Consider the following 26,686-nt stretch of genomic DNA (forward strand, 5'->3'; position numbering starts at 1 on the left):
CACATTTACACTCTGTTTCTGACCAAGGACTGGCACAGACTGCCCAGAGAGTTTGCAGAGTCTCCTTGCTTGCAGATATTTGAAAACAGTCTGGACATGGTCTTGGGAACTCGGCTGCTTAAGCAGGCAGGATGGACCAGATGACCTCCTTAGGTACCTTCCACCTTCAACCTCTCTGTGGTTCTGCAAAGGACTCACAGGCACACTCACACCCTTGCGAGTGATATGTGCAAGGGTGTGGAAACAACCCCCCACTCATACCCGCCTGTGCCATGCTACTCCTCTCCACACTGCAGAGCTACCTGTCCCCCTCCCTGCCCTCAACTCCTAATATTCCCTCCCAGGAATGTCAGCAGGATTCACCAAATGGAACTTATGCTTGACCAACTGATAAGCAATTTCTGTCATGAAATGGCTGGTTTTATAGAGAAGAGAACAGTGCATATTGTCTACCTTGACTTCAGGAAGGCTTTCAACACTCTAACACAAGATCCTCAGAGAGAAGCTAACGAAGTCTCGTCTGAATGAGCAGACAGTGAGCTGGACTGAATAGTGGACACACGGACGGTCCTTGAGTGTGGTGACCAGTGGCATGAAGTCTAGTTGGAGGCCAGCATCTAGCACTGCACCTCAGGGGTCAATACTGGGTCCAGTCCTCTTTAACACCTTCATCCATGATCTGGAGGATGGAATAAAGAGGAAGCCCAGCAAAGTTCTTTTGGGGAGGAGGGGCTGCTACACCAGAGGGTTGTGCTGCCACCCAGAGGGACCTCGGCAGGCTGGAGAAATGGGCTGATGGGAAACCCAGGCAGTTCTGCAAGGGGTACTGGTTATCGCTGGGATGGAGTTCATTTTCTTCATAGCAGCTTGCATGGTGTTGTGCTTTGAATTTGTGAGTAAAACAGTGTCGATGGCACAGGGATGTTTAACCTCTTGCTGAACGGTGCCTACACATCATCAAGGTCTTTTCTGGTTTGTATGGTGCCCCAACAGTGGCTAGGCTGGGGGTGCACAAGGTGCTGAGAGGGTACACAGCAGGACAGCTGATCACAACGTACCAAAGGAATATTCCGTACCATAGGACATCATACTCAGCAATAAAACTCAGGGGAAGAAGGAGGGAAGGGGAACGTTTGGAGTTATGGCATTTGTCTTCCCAAGTAACCGTTATGCGTGAGAAAGGCCTGTTTTCCTGGAAATGGCTAAACACCTGCCTGTCAGTGGGAAGTAGGGAATGAATTCCTTATTTTGCTTGGCTCGTGCATGCACCGTTTTCTTCACCTGTTACACTTTCTTGATCTTAACTTGTGAGTTTTCTCTCTTGGATGTTTCCAATTCCGTCCCCCATCCTGCCGAGGAGGCGGTGAGTGAGCGGCTGTACGGTGCTCGGCTGCCTCTGGGGGTTAACCCAAAACACAAGGGAAAGTGCAAAGTCCTGCACCTGGGGAGGAACAACCCCACACACATCAGTATGGGCTGGGGGCCATCCGGATGGAAAGGCCCTAAAGCCTGAAGGCACCTTCTGGACACCCTGTTCAACATGAGCCCGCAATGTGACCTTGTGTCTACGTTGGGTTTATGTGGCAACTTTTGGATGCGGGACAGGCTGCATGGGCAGCCTCTGTGCGAGGAGATCAGGGCTGTCCCTGTGTCAGACATGGCCAAATCCAGACAGCTCCAGAGGACCACACCACTGGCCAAAGCTGAGCCAATCAGCTAAACTAGTGGTGCCTCTGTGATAACATATTTACAACAAGGTAAAAAATGCTGCACAGCAGCTGTGAGAGAGAAAAGAAAACCTGTGAGATAAAACCCCCTGCAGACACCAAGGGCAGTGAAGACAGAGGGGGAGGAGATGCTCCAGGTGCTGGAGGAGAGATTCACCTGCAGCCTGTGGAGAAGACAATGGTGAAACAGCTTGTCCTGCTGCAGCCCATGGAGGCCTATGTCAGAGCCACACTGCAAGCCCATGCAGGACCACATGCCACAGCAGTTAGATGTGCCCTGAAGGAAGCTGGTGCTCATGGAGAGCCCAGGCAGAAGCAGGTTTTCAGGAAGGAACTGGGACCCATGGGGGGGTCCAGGCCGGAGCAGTCTATTCCTGAAGGAATGCACTCTGGGGACAGGCCCCACACTGGAGCAATTCATGAAGGACTGTACGCCATGGGAGGGACCCCACACCAGAGCACGGGAAAAGGCTGAGAAGGAATGAGTGGTAGAGATGAAGCGTTATCACAGAATGCTTGGGGTTGGAAGGCACCTCTGGAGATCATCTAGTCCAAGCCCCTGCTAAAGCAGCTTCACCCAGAGCACGTTGCACAGGGTCACATCCAGGTGGGTTTTGAGTATCTCCACAGAGGGAGACTCCCCACCCTCACTGGGCAGCCTGTTCTAGTGCTCCTTCACCCTCACAGTGAAGAAGTTTTTCCTCATATTCAGATGGAACTTCCCATGTTTCAGATTGTGCCCATTGCCCCTTGTCCTGTCACTGGGTACCACTGAGAAGAGCCTGGCCCCATCCTCTTGACACCTGCCCCGAAGCTATTTATAAGTATTGATGAGATCCCTTCTCAGACTTCTCTTCTCCAGGCTAAACAGACCCAGCTCCCACAGCCTTTCCTCATAAGAGAGATGCTCCAGTCCTCTAACCATCTTTGTAGCCCTCTACTACTGACACCAACCCCCCTTCTCCATCTCCCTGCACTGTTTGGGGTGTGGAGGAGGCAGAAGAATCAGGAATAAAGGGGTGAAGTTGAACCTGGGAAGGTGTTCTTAATTTTGACATTGTTTCTCATTTTCCTCCTCTATTTTTGAGTGGCAATATGGTAATTTTTCCCAAGTCTGTTTTACCTGTGGTTGTTAAGCAATCTACCTGTCTTTATTTTGACTCACAAATCTTTATTTTCTCCCTGTCTCATTGAGGAAGGGGAGTCAGAGAGGGGCTGGGTAAGCATCTGGCACCCAGAAGGTTATCCCTCTAGAGTTGCAAAGGTGGCCACTTGTATCCTGGGTGGCACCACGAGGAGTGTTATCAGCACCTCTGGCACCACCTCCAGCTCAACACTCAGCTCCACCACCCCGTCCACGCTAGCTGCAACAGGCCATGACCCCGTGCATGCAAAATCCCACATGGCCACAGCATCTCCTGCTCACCTCTCCCCAGCTCCTCTCTGCTCACAGACCTGCTCTGCTCAGGTTTCTGGACCTGTGACACCACCTGGCCATGAGCAGTCCACAATCTGTTCCCCAGGCACAGCCCACTCATTCACTCAGCACTGAGATGGTCTGTGACACCCATGTATTAGCTGTCCATTGCAAAGATTTGGTAGCAGGGGGCTGTAGTGGAGTGGTGGCCTCTGTGGGAAGAAGCCAGGGACTGCTCCATGCCACACACAGCCAGTTCCAGCCAGCTTGGCATCAGATCACCTTCAGGGCAAAGCTGAGCCCATCAGCAAAGCTGGTAACCCCTACAGAGCAAGATATTGAAGAGAAGTCAAAAGAGGGTGCAGCTGTGGGAGAAGTGAGGAAAGAAAGTGTGAGAAACAACCCTGCAGACACCAAGTTCAGTGAAGGAGGAGTGGGAGGAGGTGCTCCAGGTGCCACAGCAGAGATTGCCCTGCAACCTGTGGAAGAGACCATGGTAGAACAGGTATTTTCCTGTAGCCAGTGAAGGGATCCTGTGGAGAGCACATGAGAAGACCGTGACAGGAACTGGGGACTATGGAGAGCCCACACTGGAGCAGGTGTATCCTGAAGGACTGCAGTTCTTGGGAAGGAACCACCCTGGAGATGTTTGTGAAGGTCTGCAGACCATGGGAGGCAGGAAGGAAGAGTAGACATCAACAGCTATGAACTGACCCCACACCCCATTCCCCATTGTCCCTGTGCCACATGGAGAGAGGAGGTAGATGAGTCAGGTTTGAAGTTGAACCTGGGAAGCGGGGAGAAGGAGTGGGGACAAGATTATGTCAGGTTTTGCTCTGGTTTTATACTGCTTATCACAATCATATTCTATTTTACTAGGGGATCAATTACATTTCCTTCACTTTGCAGGAAAGGCCAGGAACACCTGCAGTGCACAGTGATGGCGCCTCAGTTCCTGGGCGAGCAGAGTCCCAGGGGTGCAGGGCACGCAGGGACAGAGATGACTCGGACCGGGAATTGTCCCGGGACACTGTGCCTTGACCCTCCACTGACTGCCCAAATTGAATGAGCGAGGAATCATCGCTGATGTAGGACACCCACTCGGGTCTGCCACCGGGTGCCTGACGGTACCACCAAATCCAGTACCTGACGAAGACGAAGCCGGCCCCGCGGCAGGAGAGGAGCACGGAGTCCCCGGGCGCTCGCAGCCCTCCGCCGACCTCCACCAGCCTCGGCTGCGCCCACACCCCTGCGGACGGAGAGCGCAGGCAGCCGGGCAGGGCGCGCCCACGGCCCGGCCACGGTCACCCGCCGCCCCGGCGCCCCCCGCCCCGACACAGCCACAGCCGCCGCCCCCCTCTCTCCCGGCAAAGCCCCGCGCCCGGGCCAATGCCCCGCCTGCCCTCCTCGGGGCTCAGCCGCGCCTGCTCCCGGCACCCCGGCCCCGACCCGCTCGCCCAAAGCCTCCCCCTCCCTCGCCCCGTCCTCTCCCGCTCTCCCTCTCCCCCTCTTCTCTGCCTCTCCGGCTCCATCTCGCCGACCCTCTCTGCCTCCCCCTCTCCCTCCTTCTCCCTCTCCTCCTCCCTCTCCCTCTCCCTGTCCCCCCCCGCTCCCCCCTTCCCCGATAACGAAGGCGAGCGACAGGCGACAGCGCGCCCGGCGCGGCAGCAGCCGCAGCCCCGGGGCCCCGGCACGGGCAGGGCCGCCCGCGGGCAGCCCCAGCCCCGGGCCCAGCCCCGGCCTCGCTGCCCTCCCCGCCCGCCTCTCACCTGCCGGCCCCGCGGCCAAGGACAAGGCCAGCAGCCACGGCCCCAGCCCGCCCGCCATCGTGCCCTGCCGCGCCGGGGCCGGCCGGGCCCGCACCGCCCGGCGGGAGCCGCACACGAGCCGAGCGGAGCCGCGCTCGGGCCCGCTCCTGCCCGCCCCGCCGCCTCGGCCCCTCGCCGGGGCAGCGCCCACGCCTCTGCCCGCCCCCAGCACACCCGCCCCGCCCCGCCCCGCCCCGGCCCGGCCCCCCGGTGCCGCGGCCCCTTGGCGGCAGGAGAAGGGCGGGCGCGGGGAGGGACGCGGGGCAGGGCCTCGGCCACAGGAGGAGCGCGGCGCCCCGGCACACCAAGGCTCCTGGCCCGTGGCTGCCGGCGCGGACTCCGGCGCTGTCCCGGCTTGTCGCCCTGCCGAGCCCTGCGGAACGGGGTCGGCGCCTCGGCCAGGCGCAGCTGGGGCCGGACCCAGCCCCAGCCCGCCCGGCCCGCCCAGCGCCAGGGACGGGCTGTCGGCCCGCAGCGTCCCCTCGCACGACCCTCCCCGTGCCCCGCACCCCCAGCCCGCCCTGCCCTCACTCCCGGCCCCTGCCCGCGGGCACCAAGACACACAGACGGCTGTGCTGCCATCCAGAGGGACCTCGACAGCCTGCAGAAGTGCGCTGGCACGAACCTCATGCAGTCCAACAAGGGCAAGAGCAAAGTCCTGCAGCTGGGGAGGAACAACCCCAGGCACCAGGGCAGGCTGGGGGTAAGTCAAATGCAAATCACCTTCCAAGGAAAGCACCCGAGATCTCTGATGGACAACAACCTGACCATGAGCCAGCAATGTAGTGTTGCAGCAAAGAGGGCTAATGGTATCTGGGCTGCCCCAGGAGCAGTGTTGCCAGCAGGTCAGGGAGGTGATCCTTCCCCTCTGCTCAGCACTGGTGAGGTCACACCTGGTGGAGTGGCTTCACTTCTTGGCTCCCCAGGACAAGACAGAGATGGATATATTGGACAGAGGCCAGTGAAGGGCCACAAAGATGATTATGGGATGGAGCAGTTCTTACATGAGGAAAGGCTGAGGGAACTGTAACTGTTTGCCATGCAGAAGAAAAGGCTCACAGGGATTGTCTCATCAATGTATAGAAACATGTAGAATTTTAGAACCATATAATCATTTGAGTTGGAAGGAATATTTAAAGGTCGTCTAGTCCAACCCTCTTGCAATGAGCTGGGGCATCTTCAACTAGATCAGCTTGCTCAGAGCCCTGTCCAGCCTGATCTTAAACGTTTCCAGAAACAAGACATCTACAATGTCTCTGGGCAACCTGTTCCAGTGTTTCACCACCCTCATTGTAAAAAATTTCTTCCATCTCTCTAGTCTGAATTACTCTCTTTTACTTACAACAATTACCCCCTGTCCTGTTGCTACAGGCCCTATTAGAAAGTCTGTCCCCATCTTTCATGTAAGCTCCTTTTATATATTGAATGGCCGCAATAAGGTCTCCCCAGAGCTTTCTCTTTTCCAGGATAAACACCACCAACTCTCTCAGCCTTTCCTTATAGAAGAGATGTTCCATCCCTCTGATGAATTTTGTGGCACTCTGCACCTGCTCAAGCAGGCCTGTGTCTTTCCTGTCCTGAGGACTCCAGAGCTGGACACAGGACTCCAGGTGAGATCTCACCAGAGTGCAGTAGAGGGGCACAATCTCTTCCCTCAACCTGCTGGCTATGGTTCTTTGGACGCAGACCAGGTTGGGTTTCTGGGCTGCAAGCGCACATTGCCGGCTCATGTCCAGCTTTTCATCTACCAGTACCCCCAAGTCCTTCTCTGCAGGGCTGCTCTCAATCCCTTCATCCCCCACCCTGTATTGATACCAGGAGTTGCCCCAACCCAGGTGCAGGACCTTACACTTGGCCTTGTAGAATGTCCTGAAGTAAGCATAGGTAAACTTCTCAGGCTTCTCCAGGTCCCTCTGGATGGCATCCTGTTCCTCAGGTGTGTCAACCACACCACTCAGCTTGCTGACATCTGCAGATTCAATGAGGGTGCACTCGATCCCACTGTCTATGTCACTGATGAAGATATTAAACAGTACTGGTCCAATACGGACCCCTGAAGGACACTACTTGTCACTGATCTCCATCCAGACATTGAGCCATCAACCACTACTCTCGGGATGTGACCATCCAGCCAGTTCCTTATCCAATGAATAGTCTATCCATCAAATCCATAGCTCTCCAATTTACAGAGAAGGATGTTGTGGGACTGTGTCAAAGGCCTTACAGAATTCCAGACAGATGACATCTGTAGCTCTTCCCTTGTCCAATGATGTAGTCACTCCATCATAGAAGGACACTAGGTTGGTCAGGCAAGACTTGCCCTTGGTCACGCCATGATGGCTGTCTCGAATCACCTCCCTGTCCTCCATGTGCTGGAACATGGATTCTGAAAAGATCTGTTCCATAATATTCCCAGGCACAGAGGTGAGGCGGACACATCAGTGGTTCCCGGGGTCCTCCTTTCTACCCTTTTTTAAAACGGGTGCAATATTTCCCTTTTTGCAGTCACCAGGGACTTCACCTGACTGCGATGACTTTTCAAATATCATGGACAGTGCCTTGGCAACTACATCAGCCAGTTTCCCTCAGGACTCTGGGATGCATTGCATCAGGTCCCATAGACTTATGTATGTTCATGTTCCTCAGGTGGTCTTGTAACTGATCTTACCTTACAGGGGGAGGGACTTTGCTCCCTCAGTCCCTGCCTTGATGTCTATCCACTTGAGAGCTGTGGGAAGAGAGATTGCCAGTGAAGACTGAGGCAAAGAAGTTGTTGAGTACCTCAGCCTTCCCCTCCTCCGTTGTTACCAGTTTGCCAGCTGAGTTCCTTCGGGGCATACACTTTCCTTGACCTTCCTTTTCTGGCTGACATACCTACAGAAGTTGTTCTTACTATTCTTTGTGCCCCTTGCCAAGTTCAGCTCCAGCTGGGCCTTGGCCTTCCTGACCCCTTCCTGACAGGTCAAGAGGCAATGCAATTAAAGTGAAACACTGAGGGATCCTTCTGAACATCAGGAAACACTTTTTCATTCTTAGGGTGACCAAGCACAGGCACAGGTTGCCCCAGAGAGGCTGTGGAGTCTCTATGCTTGGAGGTATTCACAAGCTGTCTGGAGATGGTCCTGGGTAACTGGCTCTAGGCGGCCTGGCTTGAGCAGGGTTCTTGGACAAGATGACCTCCTGAGATGCTTTCCAACCTCAACCTTCCTGTGGTGCTCTAAAAGACTCACAGGCACATTCACGGTTTGGCAGGTGACATGTGCCAGGGCAAAGGGGAAAACTGAAGCTCAGACTTGGCTATGGAATGTCAGTTCTTTGCCATCCAAGGAGGGAGCAAGGACGCTCAGCATAGAATTACCAAGGGAATTCATTCTTCTATATTTTAGCAGTGCGCACAGCCCTACCCCCGCCTAACGCTTAGGAGGACCCTGATAGAGTTCAAAGCAGGGTTCCTAGATGTAGCTGATCAGTGACTACTGCTCGCATAATTGAGATGTACTAGCCCTGTGCAGGATCAGTATCTGCTTGTCCTGTGTAGGTGGTACAGATGTATAGTCAGTGGGGTCTTTCTGCTGGGAACTTGGAGCTGGCCCTGGGGGGTGGCAGGTTGTCCTGCCAGGGGGCCCCTGTCCCAGTGCTTCTGTGCTGCTGCCACATGAGAGTCCCCGAGCTCAGCTCTGCTTGGACAGGGCACCCCTCAGGAGACATGTTCCATAGCCTGCTCCCTCCACTCCGGCCCAACAACCTACTTCTCCACTCACTCCTCATGCTGACACTTCTCCAGCTGCCTCTTCCTGTCAAAGCCTTGCCAGATGCCCCAAGAATCAAAGGACCTACAGGGCTCCGGGCAGGCAAGATCCAAGATATGCTTAGCACTGAAGCTTTGGGGTAGATGTGCAGGTTCAAGACTTACAGTTCAACTCCTAAAATTTATGTGTACAGGACTCAGCACGGACCAGGCTGTTGGCGATGCTCAGCAGAGCAGGAACACACTTTTCTCCATGCTCTTCCTACTCAGCAGGAACCCAGAGCTCCCCCTACGACCACAGCATGGGACACCTGCTTAGCCTTGACGCAGTGTCACCCATCTTAACTATTCATCATGTCCAGAGGAAAAGATGCTTTGCAGCTCAGCTCCTGCTCTTGCACTACTCCAGGGCTCGCTAAACAACATGAGGCTTCAAAACTCAATTCAGCTCTGGCTTTCCATGTCCAAAGTTTGGTTCTTCAGTGCTCGCTGTGTTTGCTCTTAGGCAAACCTCTTTCCCTGTCGCTTTCTGCCTTTCGGGGAAACTGAGAAGGAAGGAAAAAGGTTAACAACATGTTCGTGGTTTTGTGTGTGCTTGTGGGACACTCTGCTGCTGCACCTCTGTTCCTGTTTCTGGGAAAAGCCATACCAGACTAGACCTGATAAGTCTGGCAAGAGACTTGCCTTGAAGCCAACCACAAAAAAACAGGATGGAATTAAACCCTCCACGTCCAGTTCTACCCCAGCCCTGCCTGTGTTTCAGGCACTGTGCCCTTTTCCAGCTCTCTGCTGCTGCAGAAATAGGTGGCCATGCCTGCAGCTGATGGTGAGAGCACTTCCAGCGACAGCTGGTTCCTGAAGGGGTCTGCAGAGCTGGTGACTCGGGTCTCGAAGGCTGAAGCAATGTGCTGCAGTCCCATGAACGGATACTGCAACACTGTATGCTGCAGCTCTCTGCCAGGACTCTGATGGGTCCAGTCCCAAGAGTAGCTGCTGTCACTGATGGGTACAGCAGAGATGTGGCAGGTGAGCGTGAGACTCTGAGACCTTCCCTACCACGGGGCCTGAGGCCTCTGTCCTGCAACTGAGAACACGCATGTGCAACACCGGGAGACAAGGACAAACAGGCAGGAACAGCTCAAGTAATTGCTTCACCTTCTCTACCACTTCCCCGGGCTTCTGCTTGTGATCTCTGGGATCCAGCAGCTGCAAACACACACGCTCACAAGCTGTTGCTCCCATTACAGTCTCAGTGCTGGGAGAGCAAATGACCTCTTGTGTACATTCCCCATTTCCTCTGCTCGCACCTCAGGGAGTAAAACTCATGGGCTGGACTGAGTCAGCCTGAGCCATGCCCAAAAGCACAGCAGGGCTATTCACACACCTCACCAGTCGGGTCATGACTGGGTACCTGTACTACAGGGAAACGATGGAAGTAGTAAAACTTGTTTCTACAGTTGAAATATTTTTCATGTGTGAGAGGAGTGAGGTTTGGATTGAGAAATGGGAAGAAGGCAAACGGAAGGGGGAGAACTTATTTGGGGATAGAAAAATGTATCTCGTCCCTCTCAGAATGAAACTGCATGCTGTCACTACATGAGTCCCTGGGAGCAACCCTGAACATCTATGGGACACACCTCCCTTCCATCTCCGAGGCCCAGAGCTGAGACCCTGGCAGGAGGTTTGTGTTAAAGCTCAGATGGATTTCCTGCCTCCGTGAGAACGGCACAGAAGTAGCGAGCAGAGTCCCGGGGGTGCAGGGCACGCAGGGACAGAGATGACTCTGACAGGGAGTTGTCCCGAGACACTGTGGCTCGACCCTCCACTGCTGCCCCGTACTTTGTCTTAACCTCGTAGTTGGTGATGAGGGACACCCACTCGAGTCTGCCACCGGGTGCCTGACGGTACCACCAAATCGCGTAACCGTCGAAGCCGGCCCCGCGGCAGGAGAGGAGCACGGAGTCCCCGGGCGCTCGCAGCCCTCCGCCGGCCTCCACCAGCCTCGGCTGCGCCCACACCCCTGCGGACGGAGAGCGCAGGCAGCCGGGCAGGGCGCGCCCACGGCCCGGCCACGGTCACCCGCCGCCCCGGCGCCCCCCGCCCCGACACAGCCACAGCCGCCGCCCCCCTCTCTCCCGGCAAAGCCCCGCGCCCGGGCCAATGCCCCGCCTGCCCTCCTCGGGGCTCAGCCGCGCCTGCTCCCGGCACCCCGGCCCCGACCCGCTCACCCAAAGCCTCCCCCTCCCTCGCCCCGTCCTCTCCCGCTCTCCCTCTCCCCCTCTTCTCTGCCTCTCCGGCTCCATCTCGCCGACCCTCTCTGCCTCCCTCCATCTCCTCTCCCTCTCCTCCTCCCTCTCCCTGTCCCCCCCCGCTCCCCCCTTCCCCGATAACGAAGGCGAGCGACAGGCGACAGCGCGCCCGGCGCGGCAGCAGCCGCAGCCCCGGGGCCCCGGCACGGGCAGGGCCGCCCGCGGGCAGCCCCAGCCCCGGGCCCAGCCCCGGCCTCGCTGCCCTCCCCGCCCGCCTCTCACCTGCCGGCCCCGCGGCCAAGGACAAGGCCAGCAGCCACGGCCCCAGCCCGCCCGCCATCGTGCCCTGCCGCGACGGGGCCGGCCGGGCCCGCACCGCCCGGCGGGAGCCGCACACGAGCCGAGCGGAGCCGCGCTCGGGCCCGCTCCTGCCCGCCCCGCCGCCTCGGCCCCTCGCCGGGGCAGCGCCCACGCCTCTGCCCGCCCCCAGCACACCCGCCCCGCCCCGGCCCGGCCCCCCGGTGCCGCGGCCCCTTGGCGGCAGGAGAAGGGCGGGCGCGGGGAGGGACGCGGGGCAGGGCCTCGGCCACAGGAGGAGCGCGGCGCCCCGGCACACCAAGGCTCCTGGCCCGTGGCTGCCGGCGCGGCTCCGGCGCTGTCCCGGCTTGTCGCCCTGCCGAGCCCTGCGGAACGGGGTCGGCGCCTCGGCCAGGCGCAGCTGGGGCCGGACCCAGCCCCAGCCCCAGCCCCAGCCCCAGCCCCAGCACCAGCAGTCTGTATGGGCAGCTGCAATGTTTTTTGCCCAAAGCCATGTTGGTAACACATGGATTTTTTAGCTATTGCTGAACAGTGCTTACACAACGTCAAGGCCATCTCTGTTTCTCATGTTACGCACCAGCTCTACAGCTCACCACAACCCGCCAAAGGGATCTTCCATACAGCATGACGTCCTGTGCAGCAATGAAAGGTGCGGGAAAGAAGGAGGAAAGGGGGATATTGGGGGTTATGGCGTTTGTCTTTCCCAAGTGACTGTTATCCATGATGAAGGCCTGCTTTCCTGGAAATGGCTAAACATCAGCCTGCCGACGGGAAGTAGAGAATGAATGTATTATTATGCTGGGTTTGTGCATGCAGCTTTTGCTTTGCTTATTCAACTCTCTTTATCTCAACACACAAGTCTGCTCACTTTTACCCTCCCGATTCTCTCCCCCATCCACTGTGGATGACTAAGCGAGCAGCTGTGTGGGGCTTAGCTGCCTACTGGGGTAAGGAATGCTAGGCTGCCCACAACCTTGTCTTGTTCAGTTTTGAAAATCTCCAAGAATGGAGACTACACAGCCTCAGGTACTTACACACAGTGGCAAATCCCCCCATAGCATTTTCTTCTCTACACTAAACCAGCCCTGTTCTCTCAGCCTCTCCTTGTATGTCAGATGCTCCCTTCCTTATCTTCATGGCCATTCACTGCATTGGCTCAGCTATGTCCGTGTGTTCCGTGTGCTGTCGAGCCAACGAGTGGATGCAGTAGTCCCCAGTCTCTCCAGTGCTGAGCTCAAGATCAGTCCATACCAAGGAGCAAGGAGTCACGTAAAAATGCCAGGAGGCCTGCATGGATAAACAAGGCTAGGGAAAATGCAGGCCCCACTGCTGAATGGGGTGGGGACCTGTGGAAAAGGGCGAGGTACTGAATGCCTTATTCGCCTCAGCCTGTCCTAGCAAAACCTTCTGGAATCCCAGGTCCCAGAGTCAAGGGGGAAAGGCTGGAGCAAAGAACATGTACCCCTTCACAGTCCATGTCACTGATCACTTACCTAGTCCATAATAAATAGCTTTGTCTACAATGTTTCCAGAGAAGTCAGTGCTGAAAGAGTACCTACATTCAGAATGCACTACGTCCACCAAGACCCATCGTCGTATTCTAGAAGGCTTTAAATTTGGTTAAGAACGATTTCCAGTTCACAAACACATGCTGACTGTCAGTGAGGCAGGAGAAGGAGGATGGGCTCCAGGCTCCAGAGCAGAGATTCCCCTGCAGCCTGTGGTGAAGATCATGGTGACGCAGATTGTTCCTCTGCAGTCCATGGAGGTCCACAGCACACCATGAGGAGCCGAGCCCTGAGGAAGGGGGTCAGCACCTTGTCCAGGTGCAGCTGGGACCCTTCTGGCTTCAGGAAGCAAGTAGAGTGGGGGTGGGCAAGAAGCTGGAAGGGAACACTGCCAGGACAGCCGACCCAAAATAACTGAAGGGATATTCCATACCATAGGGCATCATAATTACCAATAAAAGCTGGCGAAAAGAAGAAGGAAGGGGGGAGGTGTTGAGATTTACAGTGTTTGTCCTCCCTGATAAGCATTCAGTGTGATGAAGGCCTAGTTTCTTGGAAAGGGCTAAACACCTTCCAGCCCACAGGAAGTGGTAAATTAATTCCTTATTCTGCTTGGCTTGAACATGCAGCTTTACTGCACCCATTAAAATACCCTTATGTCAATCCATGGGTTTTCTCACTTCTGTCTGTCCAATCCTCAACCCCCATGCTGCTGAGGAGCTAGTGACTGAGCAGCTTGTGGGGCTTAGCGGTCTGCCAGGGTTAACCCACAACAAGGAAGAACTTAGCCAGCTAATTATAACAGAAGAGCCTGAAGGCATCGACCACCTGGCAGCAGCAATGACGGCATTGGAATAGCTTTGGCTTTCTTTTCAGATGAAGCAACATGCTTTCCCTCTACAAGACTGTACTTGTACGAGATTTCCGCAGTCTCTGAAGACAACAATAGTGGCAAACATCACTCGGGTGGGGGATCCATGCAATGTGCCATGCAACGTGCCATGAGCGGTGGCTCACCTGATGCTGCATCAGCATGGGGTTCCCAGCATCAGAACAGATGTAAGATTTTGTAACTTCCTTCCACCTTTCCTGGGATGTACATAAAACACTTCTCTATTCTCAACCAGGGAACTACAGACTGCTCAAGCTCACCTGGAGCCATGGGAAGGTGATGGAGCAACTATTCCTGGAAACCATTTCCAGGAACTTGAAGGACAAGAATGTCATCGGGATTAACAAGGGGCTAGTCATGCTTGAGCAAGAGGATAATCTTCTGTAAGGAAATGATTGGTTTTTTAGATGAGGAAAGAGCAGTAGATATTGGTTACTTTTACTTCAGGAGCGCTTTCAACACTGTGTCACTTAACATCCTCCTAGAGAAGCTGATGAAGTCTGGGCTGGATGAGCAGGCTGTGAGGTGGATCAAATCTGTCTGAATGCCTGGCACTAGATGGTGGTGATCAGTGGCACAAAATCTAATTGGAGACCAGCAACTAGCAGTGTACCCCAGGGGTCAGTACTGGCTCCAGCCCTGTTCAACACCATCATTAATGATCTGGAGGCTTGGACAGAGTGTGCCCTCAGCAAATGTACAGATGACACCAGCCTGGGAGGAGTGGCTAGTACAGCAGGGGGTTGTGCTGCCATCCACAGGGACATCCACAGGCTAGAAAATGGGCTGCCAGTCACCTCATAGAGCTCAACGAGCAGTAAGGCAAATTGCTGCACCTGGAGAAGAACAACCCTAAGCACCAGGACAGGCTATGGTCACCCAGCTGGAAAGCAGCTTTGCAGAAAAAGGCCTCAAGGTTGTGGCAGACACCAAGTTGGCCATAAGCCAGCAATGTGTCCTTGTGGCAAAGAAGGCTAATGGTGTCTTGGGCTGCATTAGCCAAAGAGTTGCCAGCATGCCAAGAGAGGTGATCCTTCCCCTCGCACATGTGGTCTCAGCCCTGATGCATGTTCTTCTCTTTCTACAGCTCCAGGTGCTGGGTAACTGTTATGTTGCTGCATCAGCTGGCTAATTGAACTGTTGTTATTCTTTCCCCTCTCACGCAGCCTAGAAGGAGAGCCTGAAACTGGACATGGGAGAAGGATGGGACACTCCTGTGTCACTGCTCAGCAGAGAGAGATCTGACTGATGACACAGCATAGCAGTAGGTACGGGAGAGTCCACGTAGTCCCCAGAATCAGACTACTTGTACGCCTCCTGTAGTGCCTGATCATGCTATGGCTGCCCAGTTCACACAGGAAAGTCCTTGGAAAGGAACTGAATATCACCCTACTTGTGATTGCAGAGTACCTTGCCTTAATTCCCCATACACTCCAAACAGTTAAGAATTACACCTAGCAGTTCACTCGGAGTATGCAAGCACTGCATGAAGTAAGAAGTGTCTGGAGTGCTACGACTGGAAGGGGAACCTTCTAGGGACTGTCCCTCTGGACAGTCAAATTCTGAAAGCTCGCTCACAGCTGGTAAGTTCCCTGATGGCAAAGCAGATCCACACATTGGCACCTGCAGCTGTCAGACTGCAAACGGCTGCCATAGCAGCAATGACCAGTGGGTAGACCACACGATGCTGGGCTGGCACTAAATAATAGTACACAGCCTCCTGACATCAAAGTATGCAACTGGCTGCTATGAAACAAGAATGGCGAAGTTGTGCATGTCACAACTGCCCCTTCTCTCCAGGATTTGGAAAATACCAGCCACATCTGGAGGCCATGCCCTGCTAGCCCAAGGCTTTCAGCCAGCACAACTGCAATACTGGGAGTCCAAGGGACTGACAAGGTTCCATGGACACACAGTATGGGTGAGCAATTGTCCTCCAGGTGACACTATCATGAATACTTTGGGCACGTGCATTAATTATTCCACAACTAGACCCCTCTACATCTACTTACACTGTTAACATTAAACAATGTCGGGAATGCGCTGTGGCTGTATGAGTGTTTTCCCACAAACCACCATGAAAATCCCATGCATACCCTGAGCCTCTTTTGCCCTCTGCACATTAGCAGACATGGACCTTAAAAGCCCCACAGGATGAAGCAACATCCCACAAAGTGCCAAAACTGCTCTTGGAGTCTACCAACAGTCCATGAACCTCATGTGTACAGATCATGGAAGGAGGGGCTGGCCACTTGGGAGGAATATAAGTCTGTTGTCAGAGGATGTAGGGAGGCAATTAGGAAAGCTAAGGCCTCCTTGGAATTAAACCTTGCAAGAGAGGTCAAGGACAACAGAAAGGGCTTCTTCAAATACATTGCAGGTAAAGCCAACACTAGAGGCAATGGAGGCCCACTGATGAATGAGGTGGGGGCCCTGGAGACAGAGGATAAAAAGAAGGCGGAGTTACTGAATGCCTTCTTTGCCTCTGTCTGTACTGTTGGAGGCTGTCCTGAGGAGCCCCGGACCCCTGAGGCCCCAGAAGAAGTCAGGATAGAGGAGGAATCTGTCTTGGTAGATGAGGGCTGGGTCAGGGACCAATTAAGCAATCTGGACGTCCATAAATCCATGGGCCCTGATGGGATGCACCCGCGGGTGCTGAGGGAGCTGGCGGAAGTCATTGCTAGGCCACTCTCCATCATCTTTGCTAAGTCGTGGGCAACGGGAGAGGTGCCTGAGGACTGGAGGAAAGCGAATGTCACTCCAGTCTTCAAAAAGGGCAAGAAGGAGGACCCGGGTAACTATAGACCGGTCAGCCTCACCTCCATCCCCGGAAAGGTGATGGAACAACTTGTCCTTGGTGCTGTCTCTAGGCACATCAAGGATAGGGGGATCATTAGGGACACTCAGCATGGCTTCACCAAGGGGAAGTCATGCCTAACCAACTTGATAGCCTTTTATGAGGACGTAACCCGGTGGATAGATGATGGTAAAGCTGTGCATGTGGTCTATCTCGATTTCAGTAAAGCGTTTGACACTGTCTCCCACAGCATCCTTGCAGCTAAACTGAGGAAGTGTGGTCTGGATGATCGGGTAGTGAGGTGGATTGTGAACTGGCTGAAGGAAAGAAGCCAGAGAGTGGTGGTCAATGGGACTGAGTCCAGTTGGAGGCCTGTGTCTAGCGCAGTCCCTCAAGGGTCGGTACTGGGACCAGTACTATTCAATATATTCATTAATGACTTGGATGAGGGAATAGAGTGCACTGTCAGCAAGTTCGCTGATGACACAAAACTGGGAGGAGTGGCTGACACAACGGAAGGCTGCACAGCCATTCAGAGAGACCTGGACAGGCTGGAGAGTTGGGCGGGGAGAAATTTAATGAAATATAACAAGGGCAAGTGTAGAGTCCTGCATCTGGGCAAGAACAACCCCATGTACCAGTACAAGTTGGGGACAGACCTGTTGGAGACCAGCGCAGGGGAAAGGGACCTGGGGGTCCTAGCGGACAACAGGATGACCATGAGCCAGCAGTGTGCCCTTGTGGCCAAGAAGGCCAATGGCATCCTGGGGTGTATTAGAAGGGGTGTGGTTAGCAGGTCAAGACAGGTTCTCCTCCCCCTCTACTCTGCCCTGGTGAGGCCGCATCTGGAATATTGTGTCCAGTTCTGGGCCCCTCAGTTCAAGAAGGACAGGGAACTGCTAGAGAGAGTCCAGCGCAGGGCCACAAAGATGATTAAGGGAGTGGAACATCTCCCTTATGAGGAGAGGCTGAGGGAGCTGGGTCTCTTTAGCTTGGAGAAGAGGAGACTGAGGGGTGACCTCATTAATGTTTTTAAATATGTAAAGAGCAAGTGTCATGAGGATGGAGCCAGGCTCTTCTCAGTGACATCCCTTGACAGGACAAGGGGCAATGGGTGCAAGCTGGAACACAGGAGGTTCCACATAAATATGAGGAAAAACTTCTTTACGGTGAGGGTGACCGAACACTGGAACAGGCTGCCCAGAGAGGTTGTGGAGTCTCCTTCTCTGGAGACATTCAAAACCCGCCTGGACGCGTTCCTGTGTGATATGGTCTAGGCAATCCTGCTCCGGCAGGGGGATTGGACTAGATGATCTTTCGAGGTCCCTTCCAATCCCTAACATTCTGTGATTCTGTGACTCTGTGATAGTAATGTTCGTCTAAACATAGCAGGACTTCACTCATATCACACACAGTGACCTTGTGTGACCACAACAGAACCATTACATATTCAGAGAATAGTACCATTAATAGAATAATAGAACCATTAGAATTGTAGAACCATAGAACATCTCAAGCTGGAACGGACCATAAGAACCACTGAGTCCAACTGCCTAAAACTAAACCATATGACACAGAGCATCGTCCAGATGCTCCTTAAACCCTGGCACCCTTGGTGCCCTGGCCGCTTCCCTGGGGAGCCTGTTCCAGTGACCAAACACCCTCTCAGTGAAGAACCTTTTCCTAATGTCCAGTCTGAACTTCCCCTGATACAGCTTCATTCCATTTCCTTGTGTCCTGTTGCTGGTCACCAGAGGAAGGAGATCAGCACCTCACTCTCCGCTGCCCTCCTTGAGGAAGCTGTAGAGTGCGATGAGGTCACCCTTCAGCCTTCTCTTCTCCATGCTGAACAAACCAAGCGACCTCACCCACTCCTAACAAGTCTTGCCCTCGAGGCCAATATGGATTTGTCGCCATCCTCTAAACACACTCCAGTAATTCAATGTCCTTCTTCTATTGAGATGTCCAAAACTGCACACAGCATTTGAGGTGGGGCTGCACCAGTGCAGTGTAGGGTGGGACAATCACCTCCCTTGACTGGCTAGCTATGCCCTGCCTGATGCAACCCAGGACACGGTTGGCCCTTTCATCTACCAGGGCACACTGTTGACTCCCATTCAACTTGCCATCAACCCAAACCCCCACATCTCTTTCTGCAAGGCTCCTCTCCAGCCTCTTGTTCCCCAATTTCTACATATATCCAGGATCACCCTGTCCCAGGTGGAGAATCCGGCACTTGCTCATGTTACATTTCATATGGTTGGTGACTGCCCAGCTCTCTTGTCTATCCAGATCTCTCTGCAAGGCCTCTTTACCCTCGAGGGAGTCCACAGCTCTTCCTAGTTTAGCATCATCGGCAAACTTACTTCATGTACATTCAATTCCTGCATCCAGATCACATATAAATACATTAAAGAGCACTCACTCTAAAATTGAGCCCTGGGGAACCCCACGTGTGGCCCCATTTACTATAACTCTTTAAGCCTATAACTCTTAAGGACTTTCCCCCCACGAACCTGGGCTGTCTATGACCAATGACTCATTGTCTCTCAAATGTTTTTCCATAACTCCCAGAATAACCTTCCCTACCGCAGGGCCTGAGGCCTCTGTCTGCACCTGGGAATGGGCACGTGCAACACCGCGAGACAAGGATGAACAGGCAGCAATAGCTCAGGCTGACATACTTGGGAGAATCCAGGAAAGGGACACAAAGATGACGAAGGGACTGGAGCAGCTCTCCTGAAAAAAAAGGCTGTGAGAGCTGGGGCAGCTTACCCTGGAGAAACGAAGTCTCGCGGAGGATCTCAGAAATGTACAGAAATACCTGAAGAGAAGGTCCAAAGTCGACTGGGCCAGGCTCTTCTCAGTGTTTGCCACAGACAGGACAGGGGGCAATGGGCACAAAGAAAAACACAGGAGGGTCCCTCTGAACGTCACAAAACACTTTCTCAGTGTGAGGGTGAGCAAGCAGTGGTGCAGGTTGCCCAGGAAGCTTGTAGAGTCTCCATGACTGAGGATAGTCAAAAGCTGTCTGGACATGGCACTGGGCAACTGGCTCTAGCTGGCCCTGCTTGAGCAGGGGCGTTGCACAAGATCACATCTGAAGGGCCCTTCCAACCTGAGTTGTTTGGTGAAAATCAGGCTTGTAAGAGCACGCTAAGTTCTCCTTCAGGGCACGCTCATATTCCTCCACCACCACATCCATTTAGCTGGGACAGGCAATGACCTCATGCACACGTGATTCCACATGGCCAGAGCAGCTCCTGCTCACTTCTGCCCAGTTCCTATATGCCCACACATGTGCTCTGCTCAGGTTTCCCACATCTCTGGACCACTGACAGCACCCAGCCACAATGAGACCCCCTCTCTCTCTGACTCCAGCCACAGCCCACTCACTGAATCGCCCCTGACATGGGCTGGGACCCCCGTGAACATGCAGGAGGGGAGAGCAGGAGGGGAGGAAGCTGATGTTGATCAGGCATGCCCCAAGTGTCTCTCGCTGTGGTCCCAGCTGGATGCAGTGATGGCACTGTCCGCCAGCTCCAGCCCAGTGATGATCAGGGTCCCAGAGCTCTTGTCAGCCTGGCAGGAAAATCTCTGGCGGGCAAAAGGGGCTGTGTGGCTGTAGGAGCCTCCCCGGCCCTTGCTCTGCACCAAGTACTGCAGGGGTCCACCAGCACACTGCCAATACCAGGCCACGTAAATATAGGAGGCGTTGGAGCTGTAAGTGCATCGCAAGGTCCCGGTATTCCCTGCTCACCACTTTGTTCTGACTGGCACACAGAAATGATGGCACACTGGCAATGATGTTGCTAAATCCCAAGCTTTTTTGGTGCCCCAGGGAAGAAGTGGTCCAAAGGAAGGCAGAGTGTCCAGGCTGGTTGAGTGAAAAGGAACACACTGAACATGCACGCAAATTGAAGCACTGCTTTTGGGACTCAGGAGGAGGAAAGGGGCAGTGCAGGGAAAGAAGCTCCTGCTGAAAGGCGGTCCACAGGGATGTCCCCTGTTTGCCTGGGAACAGTCCTGAGCTGCCCCAGCACTCACCTGCTCCACAGCTCTTGCACCCTGTGCTGGGCCCCAGAAGGTTTGTGTTAAAGCTCAGCTGGATTTCCTGTCCCTGTGCGAACTGCACAGAAGTAGCGAGCAGAGTCCCGGGCGTGCAGGGCACGCAGGGACAGAGATGACTCGGACCGGGAATTGTCCCGGGACACCGTGGCTCGACCCTCCACTGACTGCCCGAATTGAAAGAATAAGGAATTATCGCTGATAAAGGACACCCACTCGAGTCTGCCACCGGGTGCCTGACGGTACCACCAAATCGCGAAACCGTTGAAGTCGAAGCTGGCCCCGCGGCAGGAGAGGAGCACGGAGTCCCCGGGCGCTCGCAGCCCTCCGCCGGCCTCCACCAGCCTCGGCTGCGCCCACACCCCTGCGGACGGAGAGCGCAGGCAGCCGGGCAGGGCGCGCCCACGGCCCGGCCACGGTCACCCGCCGCCCCGGCGCCCCCCGCCCCGACACAGCCACAGCCGCCGCCCCCCTCTCTCCCGGCAAAGCCCCGCGCCCGGGCCAATGCCCCGCCTGCCCTCCTCGGGGCTCAGCCGCGCCTGCTCCCGCACCCCGGCCCCGACCCGCTCACCCAAAGCCTCCCCCTCCCTCGCCCCGTCCTCTCCCGCTCTCCCTCTCCCCCTCTTCTCTGCCTCTCCGGCTCCATCTCGCCGACCCTCTCTGCCTCCCCCTCTCCCTCCTTCTCCCTCTCCTCCTTCCTCTCCCTCTCCCTGTCCCCCCCCGCTCCCCCCTTCCCCGATAACGAAGGCGAGCGACAGGCGACAGCGCGCCCGGCGCGGCAGCAGCCGCAGCCCCGGGGCCCCGGCACGGGCAGGGCCGCCCGCGGGCAGCCCCAGCCCCGGGCCCAGCCCCGGCCTCGCTGCCCTCCCCGCCCGCCTCTCACCTGCCGGCCCCGCGGCCAAGGACAAGGCCAGCAGCCACGGCCCCAGCCCGCCCGCCATCGTGCCCTGCCGCGCCGGGGCCGGCCGGGCCCGCACCGCCCGGCGGGAGCCGCACACGAGCCGAGCGGAGCCGCGCTCGGGCCCGCTCCTGCCCGCCCCGCCGCCTCGGCCCCTCGCCGGGGCAGCGCCCACGCCTCTGCCCACCCCCAGCACACCCGCCCCGCCCCGCCCCGGCCCCCCGGTGCCGCGGCCCCTTGGCGGCAGGAGAAGGGCGGGCGCAGGGAGGGACGCGGGGCAGGGCCTCGGCCACAGGAGGAGCGCGGCGCCCCGGCACACCGAGGCTCCTGGCCCGTGGCTGCCGGCGCGGCTCCGGCGCTGTCCCGGCTTGTCGCCCTGCCGAGCCCTGCGGAACGGGGTCGGCGCCTCGGCCAGGCGCAGCTGGGGCCGGATCCAGCCCCAGCCCCGGCCCCAGCGCCAGGGACGGGCTGTCGGCCCGCAGCGTCCCCTCGCACGACCCTCCCCGTGCCCCGCACCCCCAGCCCGCCCTGCCCTCGCTCCCGGCCCCTGCCCGCGGGCACCAAGACACACAGAGGGCTGTGCTGCCATCCAGAGGGACCTCGACAGCCTGCAGAAGTGCGCTGGCACGAACCTCATGCAGTCCAACAAGGGCAAGAGCAAAGTCCTGCAGCTGGGGAGGAACAACCCCAGGCACCAGGGCAGGCTGGGGCCAGTCAGATGGAAATGACATTCTCAGAAAAGCACCCAAATGCTCTGGTGGACAACAACTTGCTAATGCTCTCCTGGGCTGCAGCAGGAGCAGTGTTGCCAGCAGGACAGGGAGGTGATCCTTCCCCTCTGCTCAGCACTGGTGAGGTCACACCTGGTGGAGTGGCTTCACTTCCTGGCTCCCCAGGACAAGAAATAGCTGGATATATTGGACAGAGGCCAGTGAAGGGCCACAAAGATGATTGTGGGATGGAGCAGTTCTTACATGAGGAAAGGCTGAGGGAACTGTAACTGTTTGCCGTGCAGAACTACAGGCTCACAGGGATTGTCTCATCAATGTATAGAAACTTGTAGAATTTTAGAATGATAGACTCATTTGGGTTGGAAGGAAGCTTTAAAGGTCATCTAGTACAACCCTCCTGCAATGAGCTGGGGCATCTTCAACTAGATCAGCTTGCTCAGAGCCCTGTCCAGTCTGATCTTAAACGTTTCCAGAAACGAGACATCTACAATGTCTCTGGGCAACCTGTTCCAGTGTTTCACCACCCTCATTGTAAAAAATTTCTTCTGTCTCTCTAGTCTGAATCTGCCCTCTTTTACTTACAACCATTACCCTCTCTCCTGTCACTACAGCCCTATTAAAAAGTCTGTCCCCATCTTTCATGTAAGCTCCTTTTATATATTGAACGGCCGCAATAAGGTCTCCGCAGAGCTTTCTCTTTTCCGGGCTAAACACCACCAACTCTTTCAGCCTTTCCTTATAGAAGAGATGTTCCATCCCTCTGATGAATTTTGTGGCACTCTGCACCTGCTCAAGCAGGCCTGTGTCTTTCCTGTTCTGAGGACTCCAGAGCTGGACACAGGACTCCAGGTGAGATCTCACCAGAGCGCAGTAGAGGGGCACAATCTCTTCCCTCAACCTGCTGGCTATGGTTCTTTGGACGCAGACCAGGTTGGGTTTCTGGGCTGCAAGCGCACATTGCCGGCTCATGTCCAGCTTTTCATCTACCAGTACCCCCAAGTCCTTCTCTGCAGGGCTGCTCTCAATCCCTTCATCCCCCAGCTTGTATAGATACCAGGAGTTGCCCCAACCCAGGTGCAGGACCTTACACCTGGCCATGTAGAACGTCCTGAGGTAAGCATAGGTAAACTTCTCAGGCTTCTCCAGGTCCCTCTGGATGGCATCCTGTTCCTCAGGTGTGTCAACCACACCACTCAGCTTGCTGACATCTGCAGATTCAATGAGGGTGCACTCGATCCCACTGTCTATGTCACTGATGAAGATATTAAACAGTACTGGCCCAATACGGACCCCTGAAGGACACCACTTGTCATTGATCTCCATCCAGACATTGAGCCATCAACCACTACTCTCGGGATGTGACCATCCAGCCAGTTCCTTATCCAATGAATAGTCTATCCATCAAATCCATAACTCTTCAATTTACAGAGAAGGATGTTGTGGGACCGGGTCAAAGGCCTTACAGAATTCCAGACAGATGACATCCATAGCTCTTCCCTTGTCCAATGATGTAGTCACTCCATCATAGAAGGACACTAGGTTGGTCAGGCAAGACTTGCCCTTGGTCACGCCATGATGGCTGTCTCGAATCACCTCCCTGTCCTCCATGTGCTGGAACATGGATTCTGAAAAGATCTGTTCCATAATATTCCCAGGCACAGAGGTGAGGCGGACACATCAGTGGTTCCCGGGGTCCTCCTTTCTACCCTTTTTTAAAACGGGTGCAATATTTCCCTTTTTTCCAGTCACCAGGGACTTCACCTGACTGCGATGACTTTTCAAATATCATGGACAGTGCCTTGGCAACTACATCAGCCAGTTTCCCTCAGGACTCTGGGATGCATTGCATCAGGTCACATAGACTTATGTATGTTCATGTTCCTCAGGTGGTCTTGAACCTGATCTTACCTTACAGGGGGAGGGACTTTGCTCCCTCAGTCCCTGCCTTGACGTCTATCCACTTGAGAGCTGTGGGAAGAGAGATTGCCAGTGAAGACTGAGGCAAAGAAGTTGTTGAGTACCTCAGCCTTCCCCTCCTCCGTTGTTACCAGTTTGCCAGCTGAGTTCCTTCGGGGCATACACTTTCCTTGACCTTCCTTTTCTGGCTGACATACCTACAGAAGTTGTTCTTACTATTCTTTGTGCCCCTTGCCAAGTTCAGCTCCAGCTGGGCCTTGGCCTTCCTGACCCCTTCCTGACAGGTCAAGAGGCAATGCAATTAAAGTGAAACACTGAGGGATCCTTCTGAACATCAGGAAACACTTTTTCATTGTTAGGGCGACCAAGCACTGGCACAGGTTACACAGAGAGGCTGTGGAGTCTCCATGTGTGGAGGTATTCACAAGCTGTCTGGAGATGGTCCTGGGCAACTGGCTCTAGGTGGCCTGGCTTGAGCAGGTGAGATGGACCAGATGACCTCCTGAGGTGCTTTCCAACCTCAACCTTCCTGTGGTGCTCTGAAAGACTCACAGGCACATTCACGGTTTGGCAGGTGACATGTGCCAGGGCAAAGGGGAAAACTGAAGCTCAGACTTGGCTATGGAATGTCAGTTCTTTGCCATCCAAGGAGGGAGCAAGGACCCTGAGCACAGAATTACCAAGGGAATTCATTCTTCTATATTTTAGCAGTGCGCACAGCCCTACCCCAGCCTAACGCTTAGGAGGACCCTGGTAGAGATCAAAGTAGGGTTCCTAGATGTGGCTGATCAGTGATTACTGCTCGCATAATTGAGATGTACTAGCCCTGTGCAGGATCAGTATTTGCTTGTCCTGTGTAGGTGGTACAGATGTATAGTCAGTGGGGTCTTTCTGCTGGGAACTTGGAGCTGGCCCTGGGGGGTGGCAGGTTGTCCTGCCAGGGGGCCCCTGTCCCAGTGCTTCTGTGCTGCTGCCACATGAGAGTCCCCGAGCTCAGCTCTGCTTGGACAGGGCACCCCTCAGGAGACATGTTCCATAGCCTGCTCCCTCCACTCTGGCCCAACAACCTACTTCTCCACTCACTCCTCATGCTGACACTTCTCCAGCTGCCTCTTCCTGTCAAAGCCTTGCCAGATGCCCCAAGAATCAAAGGACCTACAGGGCTCCGGGCAGGCAAGATCCAAGATATGCTTAGCACTGAAGCTTTGGGGTAGATGTGCAGGTTCAAGACTTACTGTTCAACTCCTAAAATTTATGTGTACAGGACTCAGCACAGACCAGGCTGCTCAGCAGAGCAGGAACACACTTTTCTCCATGCTCTTCCTACTCAGCAGGAACCCAGAGCTCCCCCTACGACCACAGCATGGGACACCTGCTTAGCCTTGACGCAGAGTCACCCATCTTAACTATTCATCATGTCCAGAGGAAAAGATGCTATGCAGCTCAGCTCCTGCTCTTGCACTACTCCGGGGCTCCCTAAACAACATGAGGCTTCAAAACTCAATTCAGCTCTGGCTTTCCATGTTCAAAGTTTGGTTCTTCAGTGCTCGCTGTGTTTGCTCCTAGGCAAACCTCTTTCCCTGTCGCTTTCTGCCTTTGGGGGAAACTGAGAAGGAAGGAAAAAGGTTAACAACATGTTCATGGTTTTGTGTGTGCTTGTGGGACACTCTGCTGCTGCACCTCTGTTCCTGTTTCTGGGAAAAGCCATACCAGACTAGACCTGGTAAGTCTGGCAAGAGACTTGCCTTGAAGCCAACCACAAAAAAACAGGATGGAATTAAACCCTCCACGTCCAGTTCTGCCCCAGCCCTGCCTGTGTTTCAGGCACTGTGCCCTTTTCCAGCTCTCTGGTGCTGCAGAAATAGGTGGCCATGCCTGCAGCTAATGGTGAGAGCACTTCCAGCGACAGCTGGTTCCTGAAGGGGGTCTGCACAGCTGGTGACTCGGGTCTCGAAGGCTGAAGCAATGTGCTGCAGTCCCATGAAAGGATACTGCAACACTGTATGCTGCAGCTCTCTGCTGGGAGTCTGATGGATCCAGTCCCAAGCGTAGCTGCTGTCACTGATGGGTACAACAGAGATCACAGAATCACAGAATCACAGAATCACAGAATCACAGAATGTTAGGGATTGGAAGGGACCTCGAAAGATCATCTAGTCCAATCCCCCTGCCGGAGCAGGATTGCCTAGACCATATCACACAGGAACGCGTCCAGGCGGGTTTTGAATGTCTCCAGAGAAGGAGACTCCACAACCTCTCTGGGCAGCCTGTGCCAGTGTTCGGTCACCCTCACCGTAAAGAAGTTTTTCCTCACATTTATGTGGAACCTCCTGCGTTCCAGCTTGCACCCATTGCCCCTTGTCCTGTCAAGGGATGTCACTGAGAAGAGCCTGGCTCCATCCTCATGACACTTGCCCTTTACATATTTATAAACATTAATGAGGTCACCCCTCAGTCTCCTCTTCTCTAAGCTAAAGAGACCCAGCTCCCTCAGACTCTCCTCATAAGGGAGATGTTCCACTCCCTTAATCATCTTCGTGGCTCTGCGCTGGACTCTCTCTAGCAGTTCCCTGTCCTTCTTGAACTGAGGGGCCCAGAACTGGACACA

The 26,686-nt window shown here is 55.1% G+C and overlaps 1 protein-coding gene and 2 gene segments (V, D, J or C); all 3 read right to left on the reverse strand.

Moving 5' to 3' along the window:
• Positions 1-26,686, reverse strand: part of LOC137673632 (M1-specific T cell receptor alpha chain-like) — a 242,080-nt gene that overhangs the window by 141,333 nt on the left and 74,061 nt on the right. The window lies entirely within an intron of this gene.
• LOC137673912 (Ig heavy chain V region 6.96-like) lies at positions 4,032-4,971 on the reverse strand. The segment is given in 2 exon segments: positions 4,032-4,393; positions 4,914-4,971. Coding segments are annotated over 2 exon segments (420 nt in total).
• LOC137673913 (Ig heavy chain V region 3-like) lies at positions 10,389-11,300 on the reverse strand. The segment is given in 2 exon segments: positions 10,389-10,720; positions 11,232-11,300. Coding segments are annotated over 2 exon segments (390 nt in total).

This window comes from Nyctibius grandis, chromosome 26 (assembly GCF_013368605.1).
Source record: "Nyctibius grandis isolate bNycGra1 chromosome 26, bNycGra1.pri, whole genome shotgun sequence".
Lineage (NCBI taxonomy): Eukaryota > Metazoa > Chordata > Aves > Nyctibiiformes > Nyctibiidae > Nyctibius > Nyctibius grandis.